Raw genomic sequence first — 17,830 nt, forward strand, 5'->3', positions numbered from 1 at the left:
CACCGCGATGAAGAGTGGCCCCCGCTTGCCACAACTAGAAAAAGCCCTTGCACAGAAACGAAGACCCAAGACAGCCAAAAAAATAAATAAACAAATGTGGGGTTTAAAAAAAAAGAATTTTTTAAAAAAGGAAAAACTGAAATTATAATGATTTGAAATATATATATATTTTTAAACTTTGGATAATATCCCATGACCCATTCCTGGGAAAAGTGAAGGAATTAGCAGTTTGAAAAGTCTTCTGTCCTCTCCTTTCCTCTCCCCCCGGCACCCACCCTTGCCGTTAGCTATAAACCTTAACTTTTACCTTCTATCCTATACCCACACCACCACAGTTGCTTAATTTAGTTCTGTAGTTTAATCACAGCTTCTTACTCTTTGTTTTCATTTTCTTGTGGGTGGATGAATTTAACTGCGAACTCCTGTCTTGAGTTTGGGCGTGCTTGAGAATGTAGGATTCAGATAGTTAAGAGGAAATTCACATTTAGAACCATGCGGGGATTCCAATATAATCTCACTTGGTACTTAACCTGGGACTCAGAGGGGCCTCAGGTTTTTCCTGGTACGTCCCTCTAATGGAACCATCCTACAGTCTCCAACCAGCATTTAGAAATCTCACTTCCTTCTCTCTTTCCTTGACCTTTTCTCTTCCCCAACCCCTGTCCAGAAAAGCTCCTTCAACCAACTACACTGTCCACCTTTAAAGCCACCTTTCACAGCTTGAAATTGCCAGCCCCTCCTCCTCTGGTTTCAGGGAAGCCAGTAAGGAGTGTCCAAATGTGCGTGATCTTCCAAAACACTGAATTGGAAACCCAGTGTGTGATTCACTTGACTTTTTTGGTTATTAAGCACCTTCTGTAAGGTTTGTAAGGACCTTTTTCAAGTGACAATTTTGACTGTAAAAGCAAAAATCACAGTGGTGGAAGAAGATAGACATGAGTAGGAAAAAAATTGCAGTTAGAATGGAATTTACTTCTACTCTGAATATGTAATTTACATATTTAAAATTTTCTTAGTTCCATTTTAATTATTCTGTGTTCATTAGGGTAACAAATTCATAAAATGTGATCTCTTTGCTTGCCAGCGAGGGGCATAAAGTATGGAATTGCTCATCCTTTGTCCCAACAATGAATTGCTACAGAGCAGTCATAAATGAAAATTCTTTTCCTGCCCACGGCCTTCATTAATGCACCAGAAGCACTGTCCTTATTTAACCACCTGCTGCCCTGATTTCCCATATACTAACTGCTCTACAACATCTGATCACGTGTAAGAGGTAAATATTCCTTACTTAGAAGCAGAATCTTTGAACTCAGGATTACAGGGGAAAAGTAATATAGCCTAATCAAATCTTTCTAGAATAAGGTTGAATATGTGAATTCCTTTAAAAAAAAATACTAAATCTCTCCCTTGGGGATTATAAAGCAAGCTTCTTCACAGGCCTTCAGTTTCCCAATCATTGTTGGTACATAAGGTAATTTTAGGTGAACGTGACCATGTTTATTCTCAGTCATGCTTTTATTTTACTATACAATTAGAAACATATCTAGCAAAATGGTAATTATACAAAGTTCCTTATTTTTAATGTAAGTAAAAAGCCAATTTAAAGAAAATGCAAACTAAATAATAGTATAGATAATATGCAGATATGGCAAAAAATTGTGAGGATGTTGTGCCAAAGAAACATGAGGATGTGGAAATCAGAAATACAGAGGTACAGCAAAAATTGCACAAACGTGCAAGAGGGGAATTTGGAGATAAAAGAACTTGGAAACGGGGGAATATGAAAATCAGACCTATTTAAATTAACCTACTTAAATTATGCATATTACAAATTCAGATTTTTCTCTATTAAAATCTACATATCTACTGCAGTGGTTCTCCACGAATCATCCACCGAGACACGCACCACGGCTCTCCCGTGTGCCAGGCATGCTTGTGGAGGCGCACAACGCCCTGCCTGATCTCTAGCTCCCCCTCTCGCCACCCCTCCAGGAAGTATTTGGAAGACAGACAAACTGGAAGTAGGATAATAAGAATAACCTTTACTCCACTCTTAATTCATTTTTAGTAAATTATTTACTTATAGGCACTTTTTTTAAAGTTAACTTTAAAAAAACCTTTTACTCACAAAGGTTTTGCAGCACACCAGTGATGGATTGCCACGTGCCAGAGTGTCAGTATACCAGAGAAACGGTGGTCTGACAACTGGTTTTGGTCTCACATATCATGTGTAGTGCTTGTTGTTGGGGAATTTGTGCTTTGGGGGCTGTTTTCCTCTCACCTAACGATATCCTCTTCTCTGTTTAACACCTATAGGCTGTAGGGCGGGAACTGCTGCTCCATTTAATTGAATATCTCGTAACCAGCGATGGAAGAGACCCTGAAATCACAAATCTAATTAATAGTACCCGGATACACATCATGCCTTCAATGAACCCAGATGGATTCGAAGCTGTTCTAAAGCCTGACTGTTTTTACAATAAGGGAAGGTAAGCACGGGCTAGTCTATCTTTATTTAAAACTACAAAAGCATAAAAAGCCCCCCATCAGATCAGACCCCTTCGCTCTGTAAAGAGAAGTTAGCGAACCATTTCATAACCTGTGTCATGTCACTGCTGTTCTGGAAACTTTTCAGGGCTGCCCATTGCTTTGACTTTGAGAAGTAAAATCCTGAGCAAGGCTGCTTTACCCCTGCGCCTGCCTCACTGCTCCGGCTTCATTGCCTGTTCCCCCGCACTCACCCTGCCGCAGACCTCCCTTCGCCTTCTGCAACCGCCAGCTGCCTTCTCACCCCTGGCATTTCCCACACCTTCCCCCGCACCCTGCTTCAACAGCATTTCCTCAAAGCCTCCTTCCCTAACCTATCAGATATTAGAGCCCCAATTATTCTCACATCACCTGGCACTTTACCCTCATAGCACAATCTTTAATGTCTCATTTCTTGTTTAATGTCTACCTGAGGGCAGGAATGCTGCCCGTGTGTTCATCCCTGTTAAATCCCAGGGCCTAGGGTAGTACCTAGACCCTCAATAAACAGGTTGATTTATTAAGCCAGCACACGAACTTATCACAAAGAAGGGTGGGTCTTGTAGTATTTCTGATTTAAAGTTTATTGTGTTTCAAGCAGCCTCAGGAAGTTTGGAATTTCTCAAATGTCTGATAAACACTGATATTTGTGCAATTAAAAATTTGTTTTTACCAAAGATTAATAAAACACCGCTTGATTCCCTCCCACGTTTAAGTTTCTTAGCCTATTTAAACATGGCCAGTCCACTTTTCAGAAATACGTTTGTATAAAATAGCATGTTCCTGTTGTTTCTGTTACCAATTGCTATGGAACAAACTGCCCCTAAATTGAGGAAATTAAAACCACCACCTCTTTAGTTACTCTTCACTCTGTAAGTTAGGAATTTGGGCAGGGCAGAGCAGGGATGGCTAATCTCTATGCCATGATGTCAGGGGCTTCAGCTGGGGTCTGGCTGGGACCATATCTCTAGAGTCTCAGTTCTGGCTGTCACCTGGGTTCCTCATTCTTGCACATTGACCCTTGACGTGGATAGCAATGGGGTCTCAGGGTTCCAAATGGGAGTGTCAAGAGCAAAAGCCCCGAAACGCAAACACTTATCAGACCTCTGCTTACATCCGAATCACTACTGTCCCATTGGCAAGAACAAGTCACACGGGAGGGGACAACACATTGTGTGAATGCCAGCTGTGATTCACTGGAGGCTGCCAAGGCAACCATCCACCACCTCTGTATTCATATTTGGAAAAACACCTGGAGCTCAAAGCAAAGGTCTACACACTGCACGAATCTGCTCCCTCAGACAGCAATAGTAAACCCTAAAAAATTCTTTCTTTTAAAGGGAAAATAGTAACTTCTATGACCTGAATAGAAATTTCCCCGATGCTTTTGAATTTAATACTGTACCAAGGCAGCCTGAAACTGTGGCAGTCATGAAGTGGCTGAATACAGAGACATTTGTCCTTTCTGCAAACCTCCACGGTGGTGCCCTGGTGGCCAGTTACCCATTTGATAATGGTGTTCCAGGTAAGCAAACTTGGGCCCAGCTCTTGCTTTCTAAGTCCAGAGTGAAACTGCAAACTCTCTGCCTCTGAATGGGGATACACTCTTCCTGTCCCCACTTAACTTCTCTGGCAGGGATAGAAAGAGCCCCGTTCTCTTGACCCCCAGCTATCCTTCCTACAATTTATAAACAGTAGATGGGCAAGGTGGCTGAACTGATAACAACACGGGATTACTTGACATTCATCAGTGAAACAGTGAAATTGGGATTTAAATTAGCCCACAAAAGGCAACACGGCTAAGTAAATAAATAAATAAAACTAATCATGTAAGTAATAGTTCCTGATTCCTCTTAAAACTGTGGGATAAGGTATGTACCAAGGACTTAAAGTATTCGAGTGGCTTCATTTAATCCCTACAGTACCTAAGGAAAGTTTACTGACCTCCAGAAATCAGCAAGGGTGACTAAGAGGGTATTTAACTTTTAAGCTGACTGAGAAGGAGTTTAGACAGGGACATGGTTGTTTTGTGTAGTATTGCCTTCTGTATGTCCATTAAAAACTAGGAAGAGGAATGAAGGGAGTATTCGTGGAAGTGGGTAGAGGATCTCACTAGGAAATTAGAGCCTTTGTGTGTGATGTGATGATGTATGTGCTAATATGGTGTGTGTTTCCTCCAGCTATAACTTCAGCTAAAAGGTCTTGGTCTGTCTTTCATGTACAGCCACTGGAACATTATACTCTCGGAGCTTAACCCCTGATGATGATGTTTTTCAATATCTTGCACGTACCTACGCTTCAAGAAATCCCGACATGAGGAAAAGAAACCCATGTAGAACTAAAATAGAGTTTCCTGGTGGAATTGTAAATGGATACTTTTGGTATCCACTCAAAGGTGAGTTTCTCTTCATTCTGCTATTCTCCTTACTGCCTTCCCCCAGAGGTGCCAGCTGGCCTTCACCCCGGCAGTTGCCAAACGTTAGGCACAGTGCAGTCCCTTCAGTCATGTCTCTGTCAGCTAACATCACAGAGCAGTGAGGGGAACTGATCATTTGAGAGATGCTCAGACATGTTCCCCACTGCCAAAGCCTCCTAACTTCAGACACTGGTTCAGCATGTACCTTGGAGCTGGGAACTGTGCCAGGAAAGATGAACAGGACACAGATAGTAAGCCCAAGTTTAATAGAGAAGAGCAACATACAAATAAATAATTGTGATGGCATGTAATGTGAATAAAAGTAGAGATGTAGGGCTTCCCTTGGTGGCGCAGTGGTTAAGAATCTGCCTGCCAATGCAGGGGACACGGGTTTGAGCCCTGGTCTGGGAAGATCTCACATCTCAGTTGCACGGAGCAACTAAGCCCGTGCATCACAACTACTGAGCCTGCACTCTAGAGCCCACAATCCACAACTACTGAGCCTGCGTGCCACAACTACTGAAGCCCACACGCCTAGAGCCCGTGCTCCGCAACAAGGAGAGCCACTGTAATGAGAAGCCCGCCACCGCATCGAAGAGTAGCCCCTGCTCACCGCAACTAGAGAAAGCCCGCGCACAGCAAGGAAGACCCAACGCAGCCAAAAAAAATAAAATTTTTTAAAAGTAGAGATTTAGAAAAGGTACAGTGTATCACAGGGGTGTAAATCCAGAATACATCAGGGAGTAGTGAAGGCCTTAGAGAAATGTAATGCTTATGTCTCATCCAGTGGGGACAGCTGCTACTTAGAACAAGGTAATTATTGCCATGCAGCAGTGGGGGGCAATATTGCCAGATCTTCCAGTCTGTGAAGCAAGCTGGATATTTCCATGAAGTCTCCTGATTTTAAAACCACTTTGCAGGCTAAACGAAAGAGCCTTCTAGTTTTTCTCCCTTGGAACAGGACGGCCAGGCGAGGGAGGGAGTGAGAAGCTGGCCATGTAGGGAACGTGGCGGAGGGGTGTTCTTGTCAGAAGGAATAATATAAGCAGAAGCCCAGGGGTGTCAGAGCGGGGACTAGGCTACAGCCCCTGGTGGCGCAGTGGTTGGGAGTCCGCCTGCCGATGCAGGGGACGCGGGTTCATGCCCCGGTCCGGGAGGATCCCACATGCCGCGGAGCGGCTGGGCCCGTGAGCCATGGCCGCTGAGCCTGTGCGTCCGGAGCCTGTGCTCCGCAACGGGAGAGGCCACAGCAGTGAGAGGCCCGCGCACCGCAAAGAAAAAAAAAAAAAAAATGAAGTCAGAGAGAAATACAAAACTTGTAAGTAAAGGAAAAGAAAGGACAGAGTAATTCTTCCTGGCTAAAATCTGTACGTACATAGATATTACTCAATGTTGACATAATATTTTGACCATTTTATAAGTATAAATTTTTTTTACTTCATTACTTCCCAAATACCCTGATGAAATTGAGAATACATATTTCACCGGGCAGATATCAAGTATAACTAATTAAAATCTGGCAGAGACTACTTCCTTCAAAGTTACCATATTTCTTCAAATCCAAGATGCCACTGATTGTAAAACATGTCCCACCAAGAAAGAAAAAAGTTGCCAGCCAAACTAATAACCCAATGATGTTATTCAGCCATCAAATTTAAGATACTTCCCAATTCAGAGATTTTAAAATATGAAAAGTTTTGCATCTTAGAAACTATAAAATACGGTTATAACCCTTTGAAAATAGGGTGTTGAGAGGTAAGAACTAGAAAGTGAGCATGGGCAGTGGTAACCCCAGAAGTACCAGGGGCCTGGGTCTTCCCCTGCTCCCTGAGAATCAGCATGGCACCTTCCCTCTCATCCCCAAACGCAGTGCGGTGTGATGGCTGAGAGCATGGGGGCGCTAGGAAGATGGCCTGTGCTCCAGTCTCAGCCATTCACTGGCAAGAATCCCTGGGCACATGACCTACCATTTGTGATTAAGCTTCCTCATCTGTAAAATACGAGTGATAATTACTGTGAGGATTAAATGAGTGGATGGTGAAGCTCTTCAAACAGTACCTAGCAAGAGCAAACACTCAGTAAACACTGGCATTATTATTCCTCCAAATTCATATACTTAGCTTTACAGAATAAATGTGTTTATGAATGGTTTGTAGAAATATTTTAAAAGAAAATATCACTCTAGTTTATATCTGTTTAAAATGTAATTTAGGAAGAAATGTAACTTGAAGAATCCTTTCTTTTTTTTTAAATAAATTTATTTTTGGCTGCGTTGGGTCTTCATTGCTGTGCGTGGGCTTTCTCTAGTTGTGGCAAGCAGGGGCTACTCTTCGTTGTGCTGTGTGGCCTTCTCATTGCAGTGGCTTCTCTTGTTGTGGAGCACAGGCTCTAGGCACACGGGCTTCAACAGTTGTGGCTCGCAGGCTCTAGAGTGCAGGCTCAGTAGTTGTGGCACACGGGCTTAGTTGCTCTGTGGCACGTGGGATCTTCCCAGACCAGGGATTGAACCTGTCCCCTGCATTGGCAGGCGGACTCTTAACCACTGTGCCACCAGGGAAACCCTTGAAGAATCCTTTTTGTAATTGTGATTTTTAAAAAGGACCCTTCCTCTACCCCTCGCTTAATTTTGATGCACAGCTAAACATCAGTCAGCTCTGATTCAGTTACCCATATGGGAGTATTTAGGATTGCTTTGTCATGCCTGGATAATAAAATGTCAAGCTCTAATTGTACTTGCTAATATGTCAAATTCATCTTTTCCTGTTTACGTGTACTTTCATTACCACTGTCTGATTCACCTGTCCCCAAGGTACGTGATACTTGGCTTCACTCCAATTTCAGACCTTAAAAAAAATTAAATATGCTTGTGTTTAGGTGGAATGCAAGATTACAACTACATCTGGGCCCAGTGTTTTGAAATTACGTTGGAGCTGTCATGCTGTAAATATCCTCGCAAGGAGAAGCTTCCAAGCTTCTGGAACGAAAACAAAGACTCACTGATTGACTATATAAAACAGGTGCACATAGGTTTGTAAGATTTTCTTATTAATTCCTGTTAACACAGAATATAGCATCTGGCAAACCCTCTGGGCTGAGAAAATGCAAGCCCCTATTTATGTTTTCTAGGTATAGCCTCATTTTTAGTACCAGAACAATGGTTCAGAATTCTCTCTGCGTGAACATCTGCAGCCTGTGAGAAGTGCAGCACCTATCGGTTCATGTAAGAGAAAGCATGGTGTGTGTTACTTTAATATGGGGGTGTAAAATCCAGGGTACTTCTAATTTTACAAGTTGAATGACCTGGAAATCTGGCAAAAGATCAGGAACACAGGCTGTTACTCTGTTACATTTATCACCCATTTAGAAAGAAGCCAAGTTTGCTTGTCACTTGCCATATAATATCACAGACCAGAGAACTTTGGACATGCCATTTTGCATTTCTTCTAGAACTGGGGTGGTTACCGAGCACCGTTAGCTTCAACCCCTCCCACCCCTCAACTCTGCCAAATGACCTGGCATTGGGAGTCTTTGCAGCCTGTTTTTTGATGGCTGTCTGGCCTTTATCACAGATGAGCAGACTTAATGTGACAAGAGTGGTCCTTCTCAAACATGTACAGCAGACTCACCAGGAGGGTTTTTTAAAACGAGATTGCCAGGCCCCATCCCCAGAGTTTCTGATTTAGTGGGTCTGGAATGATTAACATCTTCCCTGGTGATGCTGACGCTGCCCGTCCAGGGACTACTCTTCGAAAACCATTGTACTAGAGCAACACATTGCTTGTGATGATGATGGAATCCTCGGCAGGGTGTGGTAGGCTCTTCTGCATTGCCCGGGTTAGTTATTTTTCTCCATTGAGAACGGCTTGGGGGAGAAAGGTATCAGGAATTAGGGCGACAGTTATGCTACCACATCAAGCCAAAGTGGAGGATGTGTGTTTGTGCTGAAGAGGTTTGCATCGTGGGCCTGCTGCATAATTGCATAATTCCTGGATTTTCTGCATGCTTCACACCAAAGCTTCCCACCTGCTGAAAAGAGATGGAGACGGTTGAGGCAGGGAAAAGTCAGAAGCAGAGGGGTACAGGGCTGAGTGCAAGGAAAATTAGGAGCTTCCCTTGGCCACACATCCCTACCATGGCTACTCCTTCCCCCTTTCATATTTGACTCCCAACCTCTTCACCCCCATGACACAAGTACACAAAGATTATTTTTGAATTGGCAGAGCTGCATCTAACTGGCTGAGACATTTATGGGGTAGGTTGATGGGGGAGATTATGAAATGTCATCTTTCTTTTTCACCAGCATCTTAATAATTTTTATTAAGCTTATTATTGGGTCTTTCTCCTTTTTCATTATGTCACCAGACTTTGTATTCTGGTATGTCTCTACGTGACTTTTCTCATGAGGCACATTTCTACTTTTACTGTACTTCTACCTATATCAACTTCTAGTGTGTACTCTGTCCTTTTCTAAAATTCCTCCTTCAGAAGCATCAGCATGGGAGTGCAACTGAACACGAAATACACTCCATGAACTGCACTGCTATCTTCGGAATTTCAGTCTAGCTGGAAAGGTTATTTACTGAGCCCTGAATTAAGGTGGGCTCTGAAGTATCCTGCTGAAATAACATTGCCAGTGAAGGAGCTTTGTCAACTGTTAAATAACATACAAGTTACAGCCTAACCATTGTTATTTATTAATTTAAAGTGCTTACTAGTCCATTTAACTAGGTTTTATAAAGAATATTCATACATCTACCTATCCCTATAATCAGATGTGCACAGCTTACTTAAAAAAACATATGTATATATTAACACATCAACCCTACCCCCTGTGGTTTAAGACAGGGTCTTTTGTTTTGTTTTTGTTTTCTAGTTTAATAATGAAACCCTATTTCAAAACACTGATACAGTGTGGTTACTGTTACTTGATAGAGAGGTTCTCTCCTTATTGGTGCCCAATAGGAAGCCAAAGAGTATCTCTGATTGTGAGTAATGGAAGCAAACATCTTTTTACCGCTATTGCTCTGGTTTAAGAAAATCACTGATGTTTGTCAAGCTGCATCACATTCACTGGTTCAGTGTCACCACTTGCTAAGATGGTCTCTGAGATTTCCAGATGGGTCAAAGTCTCTGGCCTACCTTGTCTGGGAAGGAAAGGCCTCCTGCTGTAATGGAAGGACTAGGCCTAGACGGCAGGAGCCTGGGTAAGGCCTAAGCTGTTCTGTCATCTGCCCCCGTGTGAAACTTTGCAAGCCACTTGTCTCGACTGGTTTTAGTCAACTGATAGCTGGGAGTAATAGCATATGCCTTTTCTCACCCCAGCTTGTTCTACGCCTCCGATGGGGTCATTCTTTCAATTAAATCTCACTGCCAACCTCAATCTAAACTCAGGTCCTTTGGTGCTGTGTTGTCATGCTTAGAGGGTTGACTAGGCTCCTGTTGGGATGAGAGTAAGGCAGACATTAAGTTGAGTGTGAATTCTAGGGATCTGGAATGTCCTGCTTGTTCCCTCTCTGGGGAGAAGCAAAGATGAGCAAGACATGATATTACCTGCTGCTGTTCTCTCCCTTGAACTCCTCAGAGCAGATCTGAACCCAGAGGTTTGGGGGATGGCCCACAGCATCCAGAAACCTAAGCAACCTGGACCTGAGAGAATCTGGTATGTCTTGAGTTCCAGAAGCCTGTGAGACACAGATACGCATCTGTTATCAGATCCAAAGTCAGTGGCAGCTATAATCATTAGGTGGGGACATGGGAGTGAACAGTCTCCCGAGTACCACCGGCTCAGACTCTGCGCTGTGGCCAGTCCTTGCCCAGCACGGGCTTTTCATCCACAGAGCTTGATACATCCCCAAGGGAAGGAGAGCTTTACATTTCTGCCCCTCATTTCCAGATGTGGCCACAAAATTTAAGTCTCAGATTTTATTCTCCTTTGCTTATTATCTGAGCTTTTTTCAAAATTTTGCTTTTTGTTCTCCTGATGTCATAGTGCTGGCTGTCTCTGCATCTCTTTGGATCTTCTGGTCTTTTTTCAATTTTTGATTTTAGCATATAGAAATAAATAATCTCTTCTGGTAAAACAATCACTTCCTTCTAAGTGAAAAGTTTGGTGGTGCCTGGACAGAATATTGAAAAGACGTATAAGATCAAAGGCAGCTTATATTTGGCAGGTGCTATGGGGTTTTCCTCTAATAGAAATTCTGTATTTAAGAATGGTCTGTGTTTGTCCAGTAACAGAGTGATATTCAGATATTCCCAGCTTGAACAATTGTCTCTAGGTTTGGCTAAGGGTCATACAGAAATGAATCTTTTAATCTTTAGAGGACATTGAATGAGAGTCAAAACTGGAATATGAAGACTTTTGGCAATCGACCTGAATCCAAATTACTCTTCCTTTTCCCATGTTTGAGGATAGTCAGACTACCAGTCCCTGGAAATCTTTGTTTAGCTTGACACATGATATAGGGGTGTTGTGTGGGTACCTAAGGCCATCCAAAAACACTGTTCATAGACTGTCAAAAAAATTCAAATCTGTTCTGTTAAAGTGTAACAACCAATTCCAGCCAAGAAGGAATTTGCAAATTTTTAAAAGTTTGAAGTATAGTTGTTTTATAAGTTGTCTTAATTTCTGCTGTACAGCTATAAATATATATAGCTGAATATATATGCATATTCTTTTTCATGTTCTTTTCCATTATGGTTTATCACAGGATATTGAATATAGTTCCCTATGCTATACAGTAGCACCTTGTTGTTTATCCATTCTATACATAATAGTTTGCGTCTGCTAATCCCAAACCTCCAATCCATCCCTCTCCCACCCCCTCCCCCTTGGCAAACACAGTCTGTTTTCTATGTCTGTGAGTCTGTTTCTGTTTCGTAGATATGTTCATTTGTGGCATATTTTAGATTCTACATATAGTGATCACATGGTATTTGTCTCTCTCTTTCTGACTTCACTTAATATGATAACCTCAGGGTACATCCACGTTGCTGCAAATGGCATTATTTCATTCATTTTCTATGGCTGAGTAGTATTCCATTGTATGTATGTACCACATCTTCTTTATCCATTCATCTGTCGATGGACATTTTAGGTTGTTTCCATGTCTTGGCCTTTGTGAACAGTGCTGCTATGAACATAGGGGTGCATGGATCTTTTTGAATTATAGTTTTGTCTGGATATATGCCCCAGAGTGGGATTGCTCGATAATATGGTAATTCTATTTTTAGTTTTTTGAGGGCCCTCCATCGTGTTTTCGATAGTGGCTGCACCAACTTACATTCCCACCAACAGTGTAGGAGGGTTCCATTTTCTCCACACCCTCTCCAGCACTTGTTATTTGTGGACTTTTTGATGATGTCCATTCTGACTAGTGTGAGGCAATACCTCATTGTAGTTTTGATTTCCAATAATTAGCAATGTTGAGTATCTTTTCATGTGCCTGTTGGCCATCTGTATGTGTTCTTTGGAGAACTGTCTATTTAGGTTGTCTGCCCATTTTTCAATTGGGTTTTTTCTTTTAATTGAATTGTATGAGCTGTTTGTATATTTTGGAGATTAATCCCTTGTCAGTCGCATAGTTTGTAAATATTTTCTCTCAGTCCGTAGGTTGTCTTTTCATTTTGTTTATGGTTTCCTTTGCTGAGCAAAAGCTTATAAGTTTGATTAGGTCCTGTTTGTTTATTTTTGTTTTTATTTCTGTTGCCTTGGGAGACTGACCTATGAAAACATCGTTTCAATTTATGTCAGAGAATGTTTTGCCTGTGTTCTCTTCTAGGAGTTTTATGGCGTCGTGTCTTATATTTAAGTCTTTAAGCCATTTTGAGTTTATTTTTGTGTATGGTGTAACAGTGTATTCTAACTTCATTGGTTTAAGTGCAGCAGTCCAGCTTTCCCAATACCACTTGCTGAAGGGACTGTCTTTTGTCCATTGTATATTCTTGTCTCCTTTGTCAAAGATTAATTGACCATAGGTGTGTGGGTTTATTTCTGGGCTCTCTATTCTCGTCCGTTGATCCATATGTCTGTTTTTGTGCCAGTACCATGCTGTTTTTTTTTTTTTTGTTTTTTGTTTTTTGTTTTTTGTTTTTTTTTTTTCTTTTTTGCGGTACCCGGGCCTCTCACTGATGCGGCCCCAGACTCTCAACCACTGCGCCACCAGGGAAGCCCTACCATGCTGTTTTGATTACTGTTTGCTAAATTTTTTTTAAGGTACCATGACATTTTTTTTCTTGGTGTCTTCTGCCTTAGCGTCCTGAATCTTTGGTGTAAAGTCAGTTTCAAAGATAGCTTAATTTTTTATGAGTTTGGGTTGGTTTTGTTTCATTTTGTTGGTTTTGAAGACGACAATGAAAAATAGAAAAGATGCCAACACACATACTGCCAGTACTACAAGCTATCTTGCTCAAATGCACAGACTTTCAAAGTGGCAGGAAGACTATAAGCTAGTTCAGAGACCTAAAAAAGGAAGAAATAAGCATAGCTTCCTCCTTCACATATTCTTGCTCTTGCGGAACAAAGATGAACTGAGACCCCAGCAACTTATCCAGTATTTCTGTGTCAACTTCAAACTTATATAGTTAGTCTTTCTTTTCCTTGTATCATTTTTCTTATCCAAATAAGAAGAAAGAGAAGGATTAAGAAAGGATTAATATTCGTTGAGCCTCCTGTTCTGTTACTTGTGTTTGATCTTCACAACAATCCTGGAAGGTATACATATTATCCCCATATTATAGGTGATGAAATTGAGGCTTGGGAATGTTTAGTGACTTGGGAGCTGGGATTCTAATGTGTTGCTGCAAATGGCATTATTTCATTCTTTTTTAATGGCTGAGTAATATTCCATTGTATATATGTACCACATCTTCTTTATCTATTCCTCTGCTGATGGACATTTAGGTTGCTTCCATATGTTGGCTATTGTCAACAGTGCTGCAGTGAACATTGGGGTGCATGTGTCTTTTTGAATTATGGCCTTCTCTGGGTATATGCCCAGGAGTGGGATTGTTGGATCATATGGTAGTTCTATTTTTAGTTTTTTAAGGAACCTCCATACTGTTTTCCATAGTGGCTGCACCAATTTACATTCCCACCAACAGTGTAGGAGGGTTCCCTTCTCTCCATACCCTCTCAAGCACTTGTTTGTAGACTTCTTGATGATGGCCATTCTGACTGGTGTGAGGTGATACCTTATTGTAGCTTTGATTTGCATTTCTCTAATTTTTAGCGACACTGCGCATCTTTTCATGTGCCTCTTGTCCATCTGTATGTCTTTTTGGAGAAATGTCTATTTAGGTCTTCTGCCCATTTTTTGACTGGGTTGTTTTTTTGATATTGAGCCCATGAGCTGTTTGTAAATTTTGGAGATTAACTCCTTGTCAGTCGCATTGTTTGCAAATATTTTCTCCCATTCTGTGGGTCGTCTTCGTTTTGTTTATGGTTTCCTTTGCTGTGCAAAGGCTTCTGAGTTTCATTAGGTCCCATTTGTTTATTTTTGTTTTTATTTCCATTACTCTAGGAGACGTATGCAAAAAGATACTGCTGCAATTTATGCCAAAGAGTGTTCTGCCTGTTTTCCTCTAAGAGTGTTCTAGTATCCGATCTTACATTTAGGTCCATAATCCATTTTGAGTTAATTTTTATGTATGGAGTTAAAGAATGTTCTAATTTCATTTTTTTACATGTAGCTGTCCAGCTTTCCCAGCACCATTTACTGAAGAGACTGTCTTTTCTCCATTGTATAGTCTTGACTCCTTTGTTGTAGATTGTGACCATAGGTGTGTGGGTTTATTTCTGGGCTTTCTATCCTATTCCATTGATCTATATTTCTGTTTTTGTTCCAGTACCGTACTGTTCTGATGACTGTAGCTTTGTAGTATAGTCTGAAGTTAGGGAGCCTGATTCCTCCATCTCCATTTTTCTTTCTGAAGATTGCTTTGGCTATTCAAGGTCTTTTGTGTCTGCATACAAATTTTAAGATTTTTTGTTCTAATTCTATGGAAAATGCCATTGGTAATTTGATAGGGATTGCATTTGTAGATTGCCTTGGGCAGTATAGTCATTTTGACAATATGATAATATTTTGACAATTTTGACATTTTGACAATTTTGACAATATTTCTTCCAATCCAAGAACACGGTATATCTTTCCATCTGTTTGTGTCATCTTCAATTTCTTTCATCAGCATCTTATAGTTTTCTGAATACAGATCTTTTGCCTCCTTAGGTAGGTTTATTCCTAGGTATTTTACTCTTTTTGATGTGATGGTAAATGGGATTGTTTCTTTAATTTCTCTTTCTGATCTTTCATTGCTAGTGTATAGAAATGCAACAGACTTCTGTATTTATTTTGTATCCTGCAACTTTACCGAATTCATTGATGAGCTCTAGTAGTTTTCTGGTAGCATCTTTAGGATTTTCTATGTATAGTATCATGTCGTCTGCAAACAGTGACAGTTTTACTTCTTCTTTCTCAGTTTGGATTCCTTTTACTTCTTTTTCTTCTCTGTCATGGCTAGGACTTCCAACACTATGTTGAATAAAAGTGGCAAGAGTGGACATCCTCGTCTTGTTCCTGATCTTACAGGAAATGCTTTCAGCTTTTCACCGTTGAGTATGATGTTAGCTGTAGGCTTGTTGTATATGGCCCTTATTATGTTGAGGTAGATTCCCTCTGTGCACACTTTTGGAAGAGTTTTTATCATAAATGGATATTGAATTTTGTCAAAAGCTTTTTCTACATCTATTGAGATGATCATATGGTTTTTATTCTTCGATTTGTTGACATGGCGTATCACTGATTGATTTGTAGATATTGAAAAATCCTTGTATCCCTGGGATGAATCCCACTTGATCATGGTTTATGATCCTTTTCATGTACTGACAGATTCAGTTTTCTAGTATTTTGTTGAGGATTTCTGCATCCGTGTTCATCCGTGATATTGGCCTGTAATTTTCTTTTTTGTGGTATCTTTATCTGGTTTTAGTATCAGGGTGATTGTGGCCTCATAGAATGAGTTGGGAAGTGTTCCTTCCTCTGCAATTTTTTGGAAGACTTTGAGAAGGACTGGTGTTAGCTCTTGTCTAATTGTTGGATAGAATTCACCCGTGGAGCCATCTGGTCCTGGACTTTTGTTTGTTGGGAGTTTTTTTTTTTTTGCGCGGTACGTGGGCCTCTCACTGTCGTGGCCCCTCCCGTTGCAGAGCACAGGCTCCAGATGCGCAGGTTCAGCGGCCATGGCTCACGGGCCCAGCCCCTCTGCGGCATGCGGGATCCTCCCGGACCAGGACACGAACCCGCGTCCCCTGCATTGGCAGCCAGACTCCCAACCGCTGTGCCACCAGGGAAGCCCCTGTTGGGAGTTTTTAAATCACAGTTTTAATTTCAGTACTTGTGATTGGTCTGTTCGTATTTTCTAATTCTTCCTGGTTCAGTCTTGGAAGGTTATACCTTTCTAAGAATTTGTCCATTTCTTCTATGTTATCCATTTTATTGGCATATGGTTGCTTGTAGTAGTCTCTTATGATGCTTTGTATTTCTGTGGTGTCCATTGTAACTTTTTTCATTTCTAATTTTATTGATTTGAGCCCTCTCTCTGTTTGGCTTGATGAGTCTGGCTAAAGGTTTGTCAATTTTGAACCAGTTTTTAGTTTCATTGATCTTTTCTATTGTTTTCTTTGTCTCTATTTCATTTATTTCTGCTCTGATCTTTATGATTTCTTCTAAAGTGTAGGTTTTGGATTGTCATATTTTCATTTTCATTTGTCTCTAGTTATTTTTTTACTTCCTTGGATTTCTTCAATGCCCCATTGGTTGTTTAGTAGCATTTGTTTAGCCCCCACGTGTTTTTTTTTTAAAGGATTATATCATATAGACTATATTTTCTGCTCAAAATGCAGTTAAACTAGAAATCAATAACAAATATGCAATATATATTTGGAAATTATGAAACATAATTCTAAGTAACTCATAAGTCAAAGAAGAAGAAATAACAGAAATTAGAAAATATTTAAATCTCAATGATAATGAAAAATACTGCCTATCCAAATTTGTGGGATTTAGTTAAAACAATATGTAGAGGGAAATTTATAGCATTTAAATGCTTATGTCAGGGTAGAAGGGCTGGTGATTAATGAATATATTATAATAGTCTCTACTGTTGCAAGATGAATTACACCAAAAGCTAATGGTGTAGAACAACAATAAATATCTATCTTCTCTCATAGTTTTTGTGGGTCAGGATTTCAAAAGCATGGCTACATGGTTCTGGCTTGAGGTGTCTCGTGAGGTTGCAGTCACATCATCTGAAGGCTTGAATGAAAGAGAAGCATCCACTTCCAAGGTTGTTAGCTGGCAAGCTGGTGCTGGCTGTTGGCAGGGAGGCCTCAGTTTCTCTCCACCTGGCCCTTCACAGAGGGCTGCTTATATGTTCTCATTAGATGGTGGCTAGGTTCTCCCAAGTGGGTGATCCGAAAGAGGAAAAGCCAGGCAGAAGCTATTCTTTTTGTGACCTATTCTTGGAAGCCACATACCATCATTTTTGCCACATTCTATCTGTGAGAAGTGAGTCACTAAGTCTTGTTCACAAGAGGAGGAAAATCAGGTCCCATTTTTTTTTTTAAGGAAAGGGTGTCAAAGCATTTTAAAACAATCACAATGAGCTGAGCACCTATTCATTGTAGAGGTGAGAAAAAAACTCTAGCAAAATAAGCCCAAGGAAACAGAAAAAGGCAATTTTAAATGACAACGTCAGAAATTAACAAAATAGAAAACAGATACACAATAATCTGCAAAGTCCAAATTTGGTTTTTTGAAAAAGCTGACAAAATTGACAAACTTCTAGTGAGAATGAAGAAAAGAGAGGAGGTACAAATAAACAACA

At 40.8% G+C, this 17,830-nt stretch overlaps 1 protein-coding gene across 1 annotated transcript in view; it reads left to right on the forward strand.

The window, feature by feature from the left end:
* Nucleotides 1–17,830, forward strand: part of CPM (carboxypeptidase M) — an 85,483-nt gene that overhangs the window by 49,017 nt on the left and 18,636 nt on the right. Inside the window, exons 4-7 of the mRNA XM_024736371.1 lie at nucleotides 2,320–2,492; nucleotides 3,870–4,054; nucleotides 4,754–4,924; nucleotides 7,820–7,972. Of these exons, the coding sequence (XP_024592139.1) occupies nucleotides 2,320–2,492; nucleotides 3,870–4,054; nucleotides 4,754–4,924; nucleotides 7,820–7,972 (682 nt within the window). The remainder of the gene's footprint in view (nucleotides 1–2,319; nucleotides 2,493–3,869; nucleotides 4,055–4,753; nucleotides 4,925–7,819; nucleotides 7,973–17,830) is intronic.

Source organism: Neophocaena asiaeorientalis, unplaced genomic scaffold (genome assembly GCF_003031525.2).
Source record: "Neophocaena asiaeorientalis asiaeorientalis breed wild unplaced genomic scaffold, Neophocaena_asiaeorientalis_V1.1 scaffold134, whole genome shotgun sequence".
Lineage (NCBI taxonomy): Eukaryota > Metazoa > Chordata > Mammalia > Artiodactyla > Phocoenidae > Neophocaena > Neophocaena asiaeorientalis.